This window comes from Chanodichthys erythropterus, chromosome 1 (assembly GCF_024489055.1).
Source record: "Chanodichthys erythropterus isolate Z2021 chromosome 1, ASM2448905v1, whole genome shotgun sequence".
NCBI classification, from domain to species: Eukaryota; Metazoa; Chordata; class Actinopteri; order Cypriniformes; family Xenocyprididae; genus Chanodichthys; species Chanodichthys erythropterus.
In genome coordinates, this window is record NC_090221.1 from 5,195,519 (window position 1) to 5,207,929 (window position 12,411).

The 12,411-nt window shown below is 37.9% G+C and overlaps 1 protein-coding gene across 1 annotated transcript; it reads right to left on the reverse strand.

Annotated features, from left to right (window-relative positions):
* Positions 1 to 348: 348 nt before the first annotated feature.
* tmed9 (transmembrane p24 trafficking protein 9) lies at positions 349 to 5,295 on the reverse strand. Its single transcript, XM_067368662.1, has 5 exons — positions 5,123 to 5,295; positions 4,528 to 4,628; positions 4,314 to 4,439; positions 3,297 to 3,443; positions 349 to 1,870 (listed from the first exon to the last, which is right to left on the reverse strand). The coding sequence occupies exons 1-5, from the start codon at positions 5,268 to 5,270 to the stop codon at positions 1,721 to 1,723; spliced, it is 672 nt and encodes a 223-aa protein (XP_067224763.1). The 5' UTR covers positions 5,271 to 5,295; the 3' UTR covers positions 349 to 1,720.
* Between the last annotated feature and the right edge of the window lie 7,116 nt (positions 5,296 to 12,411).

Sequence of the window (12,411 nt, forward strand, 5' to 3'; positions counted from 1 at the left end):
ATATAGATAGTATAATATAGTATTATTACAAGCCCTATTAAATTAACGTTAATTATTAATTACTGTTTACTGAATATGACGTCATGACGTAAACTGTAACTCGTTGCATAGATGTTTTTTTGTTTTGTTTTATATATCTAAAGGCTGAGAGTAATCTCATCTTTCCAATTACAGTTCTAAATAGTTTACATAATTATTTTCTAGAAAATGTCTTCTATATCATAAACATTACATTAGTTAATTTGGGATAAATGTGCACTTGTATGAGTGTCTCACACCACAATTGTTTAGTAGTTGTAATAAAACACTCCCTTAGTAAATTACCCAAACAACTGTGAAAGTCTGAGCCAATGTTGGGGAGCAGGAAACTTTATTTCTGAGTGCAATTCTGGGTTGATTTCTCACCAACAATCTTTTCTCTCCCCTATCCCAACTTAAAAAGGTAATCCCATTTCCCTATGGTGGCTTATAAACTAAAATGACCAAAAAAACTTAAACCATACAATGTGAGGGCAAAGCAATTCAGTGAGCAACAATCTATGTGTAACAAAACACTCAAAAAAAACAAAAAAAAAAAACATGCTAAATGTTTAAAAAGAAAATACAACAATGACTACAGCTATGGCAATTGAAAAAGCAAACAAATCACAAATATCTTCAGATTTTTACAGTGTATTCTGGGCAGATCACTTTAAAGGGGCAAATCTGTGAAATCTCTACATCAACCTGAGCAACTGACAATAAAGATGTGAAATAGAAAAATGATGATAATGTATGTGCAAGATGGCAATACAGATTTCACAAAATCTCATTTGATTAAAATCTGTCTAAAGTCAGATTAATAGACAATGGATAATGGGGATGTAAGTATTTGTGAGAAATTAAAACCATAACTTTTGATATTTCTTTCGATTTGCCAAGTACTCAGTCACAATTAAACATTTTACCTTTTGATAACTACATTTTGCCATTTATTTAGATATAAACACTTTAAACATGTACACGTTCACTCAAAATCATTGAGGTCACTGTCAAAGTGTAGCTATCAAAAGAGAAGAACGCCTAATACTAATGCTCCTGATGACAATGATGCTTAACGAAAATAAAATGGTGGGGTATAGAAAACATTTACCAATTGTATAAAGAATTAAAAAAAAAAAACAAACACCAAGAAACATTCACTCTGAGCAAAACTTTAAATATCATATACTAATTACTGCATAACCAAAACAACAGAAGAACGATTTACACCTGCCACCAGGATAAACGCAGTTATTTTTTTCTTGTAAATGTTAACGCAAATAACCCAAGGTCATTTAGGAAAATATCACACTCGCAGCACAGTTAATATCTTCATCAGCTTTCTGAAACATTAGTTAACAACTTAAGGGGTTTCAAAAAAAAATAAAAAATTTGTAAGGCAACCACTACGCAACTTGTGTTTTGAATCCAGTAAACTACTTCGAGTGCCTATCACCTCAAACTGTAATGCATTTCTGAACAGAAACTAGATTCACATTACATGGGGCGAGGAGGCGGCACTGAAACGAGCAGTGTAAAACAAATGCAGGATAAACCAGGGGAATTTAGGGTGGGAACTGAACTGAGAGCATGTTGATTTTTCAGCAGTCTTGACCACACATGAAGCAGGCGATCTTCAAAATTTTGTGTGTACTGTATCAACTGACAATCACAATTTTTAAAAAATCCAAATACAGTTCTATACTAATTTCTTGGCCTCAAAGAAGCTCTTGAGATGTCTCATTTGCCAAAAACCAATGGCCACCAGGATCAGCGTCTGGACGATAGACCACCACAGAACCCTCTGATTGGTGCTCTCACTGGTTTGTCTGAAGCGTTCCTCACGATACTGAAAGTAAAAATAGATTCACGTAAGGATAATTCTTGTGCACAAAATAAGACGCTTTAATTGAATGCGTTAACTGAATTACAATGCTTTATAATAATTTGGTTGTGTTAGATCTGAAAAAAGGCCCTTTCATACCAAGAACAATAACTATATTTGTGTCCACACCAACGAACGATAACGGTGTTTATTCTAAGCTGCGGTTTCAAAGTGTGTACAACATTGTTTTGCTGTTCTTGTTGCATTTACACTGCTTTAACCAGCAGATGTCCTCAGCATGCTTCGTTTCGAGTGAATAATCGATCTAATCTAACAGTGAATTTACCTGACAAAGTCAATATAGTGGAATAAAAACAACGCCTAGTCTTTTTTACTGCAACTTCTGTTGAAACTAGTGCTGGATATGAGGTAATTTTATTGTACGCTGTTTGCTAGCCTGGCATAATGTTCTCCTCATTAATACTTCTCAATATTTATTCCGAGGGTATGACCGATTGTTTTCCATTTATCCATTTTCTTTAAAGTATCCTTGAAAAGGGGGGTTTGACTTGTCAAACAATGGTGGCTTTTCCGGACCTCTGCGATTAACTTCTCCATAACGTCGTCCGCCATTTAAAATGCGCAAGCCCTTAAAGGATTAGTTCACTTTCAAATAAAATTTTCCTGATAATTTTCTCACCCTCATGTCATCCAAGATGTTCAGGTCTTTCTTTCTTCAGTCGAAAAGAAATGAAGGTTTTTGATGAAAACATTCCAGGATTTTTCTTCTTATAGTGGACTTTAATGGCCTCCAGACGGTTGAAGGTCAAAATGACGGTTTCAGTGCAACTTCAAATGGCTTTAAACGATACCAGATGAGGAATAAGGGTCTTATCTAGAGAAACGATCGGCCATTTTCTAGAAAAATTTAAATGTATATGCTTTATATAAACAAATGATCGCCTTCTAAGTGCTTCTGCCAAAACCGCATTTCCGTATTCTTCAAAACGCTTACGCTGTTTGACCTTCAATCATCTGGAGGCCATTGAAGTCCACTGTAAGGAGAATAATACTGGAATGTTTATCAAAAACCTTCATTTCTTTTCGACTGAAGAAAGACATGAACATCTTGGATGACAGTAATGTACAGTGAGTAAATTACCAGGAAAATTTTATTTGAAAGTGAACTAATCCTTTAAATTAGAACAGATTCTGATTGGCAGTCAGTGTTTTATCATTCAACAGCTGGAAAAAATTGTTCTGTAAGTGATCCCAATGATATAGTTTCTCTATATTGTTATCATTATAGCTGTGGTGTGGACAGTGCTATTCTTTTATATTTACAATGATTTTTAGAACTATATCTGTATCGTTATTTTTATAGTTATCGTTCTTGGTGTGAACGGGCCTAAAAGCCAGATCTCAATTCCCAAACCTGCAGGACATGTACCCTTTGATAGTTCTGCTCTTTCTGGATCTGATCCACCTGCTCCATCAGCTGTCGAACTCTCAGCTGCAGCTCCGTCAGCTTGTCTTTGGCAGCAATTTCTGCATAGTTGTTTGTATGCTCACCAACTTGGATGTCCAGGTGGACACGCTGTATTGAAAATTCAAAAGCAATTTAAATAGGTAGCCAGTAAATAACAGGTGGTCCTCTACACTTTAAGTAACATATATATGCATTTTTATTTAAAATAAGATATATAAACAATTTAAAAATGCAAAAGCCTCTAAGTGCCATTTGAAATGTTCTTCTAAAATGAGCATTTTTATCAAGCTTGTATGTTTAGGGTCAGTAATTTCACTCTAATGGCAAATAAATGGGTCCTTTTCATTGCCATTAGAGTGAAATTACTGACCCTAAACATACAAGCTTGATAAAAATGCACTTAGAGGTTTTTGCATCTGAAGTCTTCAAATATGTATTTTTTTTTAACTAAATTATGATTTGGCAAAATATCATAAGTTTATGTCATTAATAGATTAACATCCAGTTACATGCAATAATGTTTTGTCAATTTATGTGGATGACACCTTTAGCAATATACTTTAAATTTGACATGAAACAAAGGTTGCTATAGACCTTTCTTCCATATTGAGACGTAACGACTTCTCAAACATGAAAAACTGAAGGACGAGACTTGATTTTGTCCATGGGGAATTGATTGGATGGTTGTGGTTTGCTATAGCTGTGATGTCATGTGATTGACAGGTTGACCCGCCTTCGCGCCGGTTAACACCTCATCAGAGAAGAGAAGTGATGGTGTTGCAATAGGGAGGGGAAGTTATTTTGAATAAAGATTACGAGGGCACATGTATTTATATATATATTTATAAAAAAGATGTGCACTAAATAAATAAATAATTTATAATACATGCTGCAATATTCCATTAAACAAAAATGCCAAATTAAATTTCATGGTGGCTTTAAGAAGACTAGAAGATGTAGTGCACAAAATGAACTCACAAGCATCCCACCAGCAAACAAAGCAAACTTGGAGGAATTTGAGTGCAGGCAGATTTGATGCTCTCCAGGGGTGTGGGAGGTGAAAATAAACCTGCCCTCGGATCCATACTGGCGGGACAGGATCACCTGTAACCCAGAAAACATAAGCAAATGAGCATGACAAGATGCAAACATACTAGGCTTTTATTAATCACAAATATTTACCCAAACAGACCTTCTCATCAGGATCTTTCACTTCCACAAACATCCCAAGACCTTGAGTTGCAGGCAAATACTCTTCTTTCTGCTTGTCATAGAGCTGTGTTCGGTAGTTACCTGTTTAAAACAATTTCACACTTGTAAGGAAAGAGAGCAAAGTCATTTCATTTTGTTAATTATAATCCACTGATAACACAAGAAGTCATTCTCTTTGAATTCAGTGAACTACTTTGTGTCCAAATACACTGAAACACTTCAGAGTGAGATGAGGAGTTGTGTCATATTCACTTGGATATTTCAACATGAGATTCTTGTCTCATAATTCACCTCCTCATCTAACTTAAAGTGAGAGCAGGATAGATCACTACGGCGTTACCTTAAACACTAAGTTGAAATATTAATAAGCGTTTAAGCTAATGTTGCTTACCCAAACCAGTAAGCCTGTAGAGGTCTACTTAAGTGTAAATTATCTTTTGTAACTTCTTTTTTTGTTAACTGAAGTCCAGCTGGTTGGCAACGAATGAACTCTTACCTGACAAACCTGCTAGTTAGCACTAGGCTAAGCATTAACGTGAACTGCAAACTTGGCTTCTTCTGCTTCTCTTACTCACCTATTATCATGGTTTCGTCTGGTATTTCTTCTATGAAGCATTTCTTTTCAGTCTCGCCGATATGAAAGTACAAAGCAGACACAAAACTGTTGTAAATGTTTAACAATAACACCAAATAAAGTGTAAACTGCATTCTGATTGCCACCATCTTGACACTACCGGTGGTAAGTAAACTGCGCCTGCGCAGAGACTCAATGCCACGTAACCCATCGTCGGCCATCGTCCAATCACAAGCGGAAAGCGCAATCCCAAGATTGTTCATGGTCATTGTAGTTTAATTTAGTGGTGGGGATTTTGATTCAACTTACTGAGCCGAATCCTTTGAATCTTTCAAAAAGATTTATTTAGTTCAATGGCCCCTTCAGATTACATCGTTCCGCCAGCAGGTGGCGGAAAATAAAATTATCTTATTTTATTATGTTGTCTAATCAGACAGTAAAACAAATTTAAAAGGTAAGAAAACGTCTGACCAAACTAAACCTTTTTGCCACACTTTGTAGAGCGTATATATATATATATATATATACATACATATAACATTTTAAACAATATCTCAATGAACACAAAAACAATTTCCAAAATGTATTTTATAACTTAGAGAACAAATTTTTCAGTTTTACTCAAATTAGGGCGATGCAAAAATGAGTAGACCCCCACTGAAAGTCTCTGGAGCACAGCTAAATTTTAGACTACAAATGTTTAATTTAACAAGAATTCAACCACAGGTGAGTCTAATTATTCATCACACAGGTGTCCAGCAGACGGTTGACTATAAAAGGGTGTTAAAACCCCTTCCCATTTCATGCTGTCAGCAATGGCACCACATGGAAGAGAAATGTCACCTGAGAAAGAAAATAGTTTCTTTACAGCAGAAAGGTGAATGCTAAAAGAAGATCAGCAAAGCTTTATTTATCAGTCAGAATACTGTAACAAAAGTGGTACAAAAATTTAAAAAAGATGCAACCATCTCACAGAGACGTTCAGGTCGTCCACGGAGTGTTGGAGCATCTTCTGATGAGAAAGGTTGGAGAAAATCAGCATGCAAGTTCACTGCAGTTATCTAAAGAAGTAGAAAGCCAAACTGGGGTGACTATTTCCCATGACACAATACACTGCAGAGGAATGGCATGCATGGTTGTCGTCCACGAAAGAAGCCTCTCCTAAAGCCCAGGCACAAAAAAGCCCGCCTAGAGTTTGCCAGGGCCGATGCTGACAAAGATGAAGACTACTGGGACTCTATACTCTGGAGTGATGAGACCAAGATAAATGTTTTTGGAACTTATGGCTTCAAAACTGTATGGCATCGCAAAGGTGAGCAATACAAAGAAAAATGCATGGTGCCTACAGTGAAACATAATGGTGGCAGTGTCTTTATGTGGGGCTGCATAAGTGCTGCTGGTGTCGGGGAGCTGCATTTCATTGATGGCATCATGAATTCACAGATGTACTGCTCTATACTGAAAGAGTAGATGCTACCATCACTCCATACCCTTGGTCGTCGTGCACTTTTCCAACATGACAATGATCTTTAACACACATCTAAGGCCACTGTTGGATTTCTGAAGAAGAACAGTGTGAAAGTGCTTCAGTGGCTCCTGATCTGAACCCAATCGAACACCTATGGGGAATTCTGAAGAGATGAGTTGAGCATCACTCTCCATCCAGCATCCACTAAAAGAGGTCATTCTTGAAGAATGGAAGATGGATGTTGCAAAATGTCACCAACTTGTTCATTCCATGCCTAGAAGACTTGGTGCTGTCATTAAAAATCATGGAGACCATACTAGATGTAGTAGTTTTTGTTGTGGGGTGTACTCATTTTTGCATTACCCTATTTTGAGTAAAACTGAAAAATGTGTAATCTAAATTATATTATTAACCTTTCTTTCATGTTATAAGTTAAACAGATGTTATATAAAACTTAAGTCTTGTCAACATTTTGGAGATTGTTTTTGTGTTCATTGAGATATTGTTTAAAATGTTACTTTTCAAAGGGGGTGTACTCATTTACACTGAGCATTGTATATGGGTAGTTGACAAATAGGCAGTAAATGTGCTCCTTTTTTTGTAAAAAAACAAAAAATACACATAGTTCTGTAGTATGAAGTCTAAGTAAATATAAGGGTCACTAACTTGTCCAATTCTTTCACTGTTTTTATTTTATTTTTATTTATTTTTGGATCATTTTTACTGAACTGTACCGTAAGTATGTCCTATGGTGTGACATAGCAAAAATTAAGAAAAGAAAAAAAAAACTCTTAATAACATAAAATAGCATGAGAGAGATTTCTTTTTATTCTTGGATGCTTATTTTCATATAGCCAGAAAACCAAAGCTGACCCTGCGAAATATATTTCTTTAAACCTGGTCATATATTTGGGATTAGGCTATTAGCAGAAATTGATAGCTTTATTTCCAAACATTTACACTGTCAATAATGCAAAGTATGTATTTAAGTCCATAAGCAGTCAGCGTTATTTATCTGAAAAAGTTGTGAAGCGTGCATTTTATTAAAGTGTTTTATTGACCACATATGTTCATTTAAAATATGCTTAGCCTACTCTAAATACCTTATTATTCTACTTTTTCACTCACAATCATTGGTCTGAACAAAAACGTCAGATACGATGAATAAAAATGCAAATTAATTTAAACTGACAGTAGATGGCAGAATATAGCCGTTGCCTCGGTTACCTCTGCAAACAAAGCATCGCTTTGTTGTTTTTGTTTTTTAAAAACATGATTACTGTTTTTTTAAACATCAGACGGAGCTAATATGAGAAGAAAATACTATCGAAACTTTCCTCGTCGAAAGACGACAAGTTTGCAGGTATGAAATGCCAACTATTTTACTTTTTAAGAACCCGTGAGACACTGAAATCAATACAATACACCATAATTATAAGTCTTACCACATCGGATAACTGCATACAGCGATTTAAGGTGTATAAGCTTACCTTTCAAAGTATTATTCTGTATTTAGATGTACTTTAACATGTGTAATGCATAAGTTGAGGTACGACCGATCAGATAATCGCTACTGTAATGAATACGAACATACCCCCAATTTAAAAAATAACATTTTACATGCTTAGGACGTTTTACGTTGTAAGAATTTACGGGGAGAATTCAGAAATAAAACGGTGACTCGTTAGGTAATGTTTTCACCTCAAATTCAGATTGTTTTCTATTGATTCAGTGTATGGTGGCTTCGCCTGTTGTGACGTCACAGTAGAATTTTTGCGCTTGACTGGAATTGTGACGTCAGAGTTTTGGAACGTTCAGAAGCGTATAATAGGAGCACAGCTGTCGGTTGATATCATTAGCTTGGTCTGACTCCTCTACAAGCAGTTGTGCTTTGTATTGGTTTTTGAGAACAATCTTCTTTGAAGAACAGTCGAAATGGCAGGGTCCTACGATTGGTTTTCACCTGAGGATGACGTTCAACAAAGAGACCAAGGGTCATCATTGCTTGTGAATAATTTGCATCAAGATGTGACCGAACGACTGTTGCATACAATATTCCACCCATTCGGACACATCCTTTCTGCGTACTTATGCAGAAATGCAGTGACCGGGCGTTCTCGTGGATATGGCTTTGTGACATTTGAACACCGGCATGATGTAGAAAATGCTTTAGAGGCTCTGAATTATTTGGAGCTCATGGACCTACCAATGATGTGCAGCTGGGCCCATTACATGGATATTAAGGTCCTGGCAAGGCACAGTGATAGATTCTCCATATATAATACCCTCTCAAACTATGCAGAAGTCCTGGAGCCCAGAGAAAGCATCAATGAAGCAACAAGGTCATTGCTTGTGAGTAATCTGAAATCAAATGTGACCGAACAAGAGCTGCGTGCAATGTTCCTCCCATTTGGTCCCATCTGTACTGTGCAAGTGTGCCGAGATAGAAGAACCAACCTCTCTCGTGGGTATGGTTTCGTGACCTTTAAACATCGATGTGATGCAGAAGATGCCATAGTGGCTCTGAATTTTTCTGAGTTCTCCGGCCAACCAGTGCACATCCACTGGGGCCAAGACAGTACTATTAAGGTCTTAGCGAGGGGCAAAGAAAGCAGCTCCCGTTATTGGCATGTTGAAGAAAAAGCCCAGACTGAACCTATCGAGCAGTCATGGGGAAGAAGACTTGCAAATTCTGCGAAAAGTTTTTTTACAACAGTTTTGACCAACCCAGAAGCCGTGATCGGCATTGGCCTCCTAGCATGCGGCTTGTTTATGAGAAGGGGCTAGTATAGGACAAAGAATGCAACATGTGACTTCCTCTCATGAAAAAAGTCCAAAATGAATCTTCTAGCAAGGCACCGGACCCCTAATCATTCCCTGGGTGGCACAGAAAATGGCTGCCCACTGCTCCGGGCTCCACTAACTTGGATGGGCAGTTGTGCCCTAATGGTTAAGGCCAAAACACACCAAGCCGACGCCGACGATCTAGTGGTGACGAAAGCAGACTGCGGGGTTGGCTCACGTCGGCAGCGTCTGTGTCCAAAGTTGCCCTGACACACCAAACCGACGCTAAACAGCCGACGGCCAAGTAACACGTCAGTTCTGCGCCTGCGTGAGATTAAATGCCTTTCCTAACCAGCGGGCGGCAGTAGCTGAACAGCCAATCAGAATGATCTGATGGACCGACGAGCTCCAATGCCGATTCGACATTTCGAATCGGCCGAAAAAAAGCAGACGACGACCAACTTCAGACGACGGTGTGGAACTGAGAAAACTTGGTCAACCGACGAAGAAAAACTGCCCGACGGCCGACCGTCGATTGGTGTGTTCCTGCCTTTAGAGAGTCGGACTCAGTGGTTAGAGGTTCGAGTCTCATAATATGAATAAACAGCGCTCTCTTCCACTCTCATTACCCACAACTGCCCTTGAGCAAGGCACCGAATCCCCCAATCACCCCCCGGTTGGCACACTAACTGGGATGGGCAGTTGTGGCCTAATGGTTAGAGAGTTGGATTTGTAACCCGAATGTTGCAGATTTGAGTCTCAGTACTGGCAGGAAATGTAGGTGGGGGGAGTGAATAAACAGCGCTCTCTTCCACTCTCATTACCCACAACTGAGGTCTCCTTGAGCAAGAGTATTCCATTTTCATAAGAGTATCTAAATTTTAATTCAAATTTCTCATGTGGCTCCCCAAAATGCCTGATAAGTAAACCTGCTCCAAGTCCCGCGCTGAGTCCGAAATCGAATACTAATCTAAGATATACTATAGTACACAAAAAAAACAGTATGCGAACAGAGTAGGATGTCGGAATTCATAGTATTCGAAAAACAGGTGGCGAAATGACTTACTACTTCTGATGAGATTCTGAAGTGCGACACATTGCTTGAATGGAGTTGAAGGGACGTAACTGATGCTGGTGACAGTATGATGACAGTAACAACATGGCGGATGTAGTACATCCGGATTTCATTCATACTACACGCATTCAAACAATATATAGTACGTACTTTTTCAATGGTCGTGAAGTAAATTTAAAATCAAATGTAGTACCTACTCAGTACGTGGTCTCAGACGCAGCTCTGGTGTCTTCTAGAGGACATGTATGAAATTGATGCCCTGTTTCTTAACAGAAAGCCATATTCTGATATGAATTTTGTATAATTTACAATATATCAAATGTCCATAAGAGTGCTAAATTTAATGATTCAGTCAATGTCAGTCATTTTAAAACACCAACATCTCTGTAAAGTCAAGAATGTGCTCTTTAGACTTAAAACTGTGAAATATTCCCCCGGTTTCGCAGACAAGGCTTAAGACTAGATTAAAATGCATGTTTAAAGGTGCTAAAGAGGATGTTTTGTTTTATACATTTTTGCAATATTACTTGAAACTGTCTTTACTAACTGATAAAAGACTATTTATTAGGTGCACTGAAAGGAATAATATTAATATACATCATCTGTGCACGAGGTAGGGCCTTAAAAACATCAGCCAATCATTTACGCGATCATCGTGTAAACGATTGGCCCTCTGGCTTGTCAATCACTGCCGTGACGTTCCTTGTGAGAGACGAGCGCGGCTGCGCGCTCCAGTAACTTTCCACACTCCACAGGCGCCGCATGCAATGTTTTTGTCAGGAGACAGGAGTAACAACTGCAGATTATGAGTTACCTGCGGTGAGTCCGACATAATGAAACCACAAACACGACACAGCGAATGCCGGTGGTAAACACTCGTGTTCCAATACTCGTGCACGAGTTTTGGGAGCCGTTCCCTCGAAACGAGCTGTGAAGGAGGGGGGCTGTTCTTACGCATGCGCTCATTTCAAAAACTCACTAACAGTCTTTCGGTTTCTCAGTCGACGAAAAGATCCTCTTTAGCACCTTAAAGCCATTTTAACTGAAAGCAACTAGTACTAGTAGAGCCATTGTTTTGTCTCAAGATGCAAACTGGTAATGTTTTAGAAAAAAAAAAGATATGTTTATAAAAGCTACTTAAACACCCTAATTGAATTAAGGCTAAGCTCTGTCTGTGAAGCCAGGCCATTACATCCTCTACTGTCTGTGCCTGAGGCTATACCTGCTGATGTCTTCAATAACAATCAGAGACTGATAATGCTGAGAAAAATCACTCCCTGATTTAGATACTCTTTATTTATTGCTTGTAATGGGTTTTTTGTGTCCAAGGATGAAGGGATCTAGTCAGGAAATTTGGCAAATTTAATTTGACACAAATGAAAACGAGGCTCTAAGTCATACAGTCCATTTAAGTGGTTGTCCAGTCTTAAGATCTTATCTAATTTTCAAAGCTCCAGTGTTTTTGTGTGTACTTTAAGACCACTAGATTGCCCCGCTGAATACATGTTCAAAGACCAATGTTTTTGACATCACACCGAGGTTGTTTTAATTAGAACTACTAAAAAAATTTATTCATTCATAAAAATACTCATATTTGCACTAAGTCAATGCTTAAAACTGTTTTTTCAGATGTGACAGAGCTTCGTTCAAAGGGAGTCAACTGATGACAGTGACAAAACGATGCAAATTTCTGTCGGTCCCGAGTTGTTAGTGACATTATTACAGTAAAGTATTTACGAGGACAAATAATTATTTTGGTCCTGGAATTATTAATATAATATTAGTAATAATATAATATTGTGACGAGAGGACATCAGCTTCAGTTTGGATCCAGCCTCTTAATAAGACCTCAGATGACCAACACTTATGAAGAGACGGCGCCAACTCCTGCGAAGACCTCAGAAGATGCAACATGCACATTCCCAAATTTCTATATCCTAATTATTGTTGATGTATTTCATTT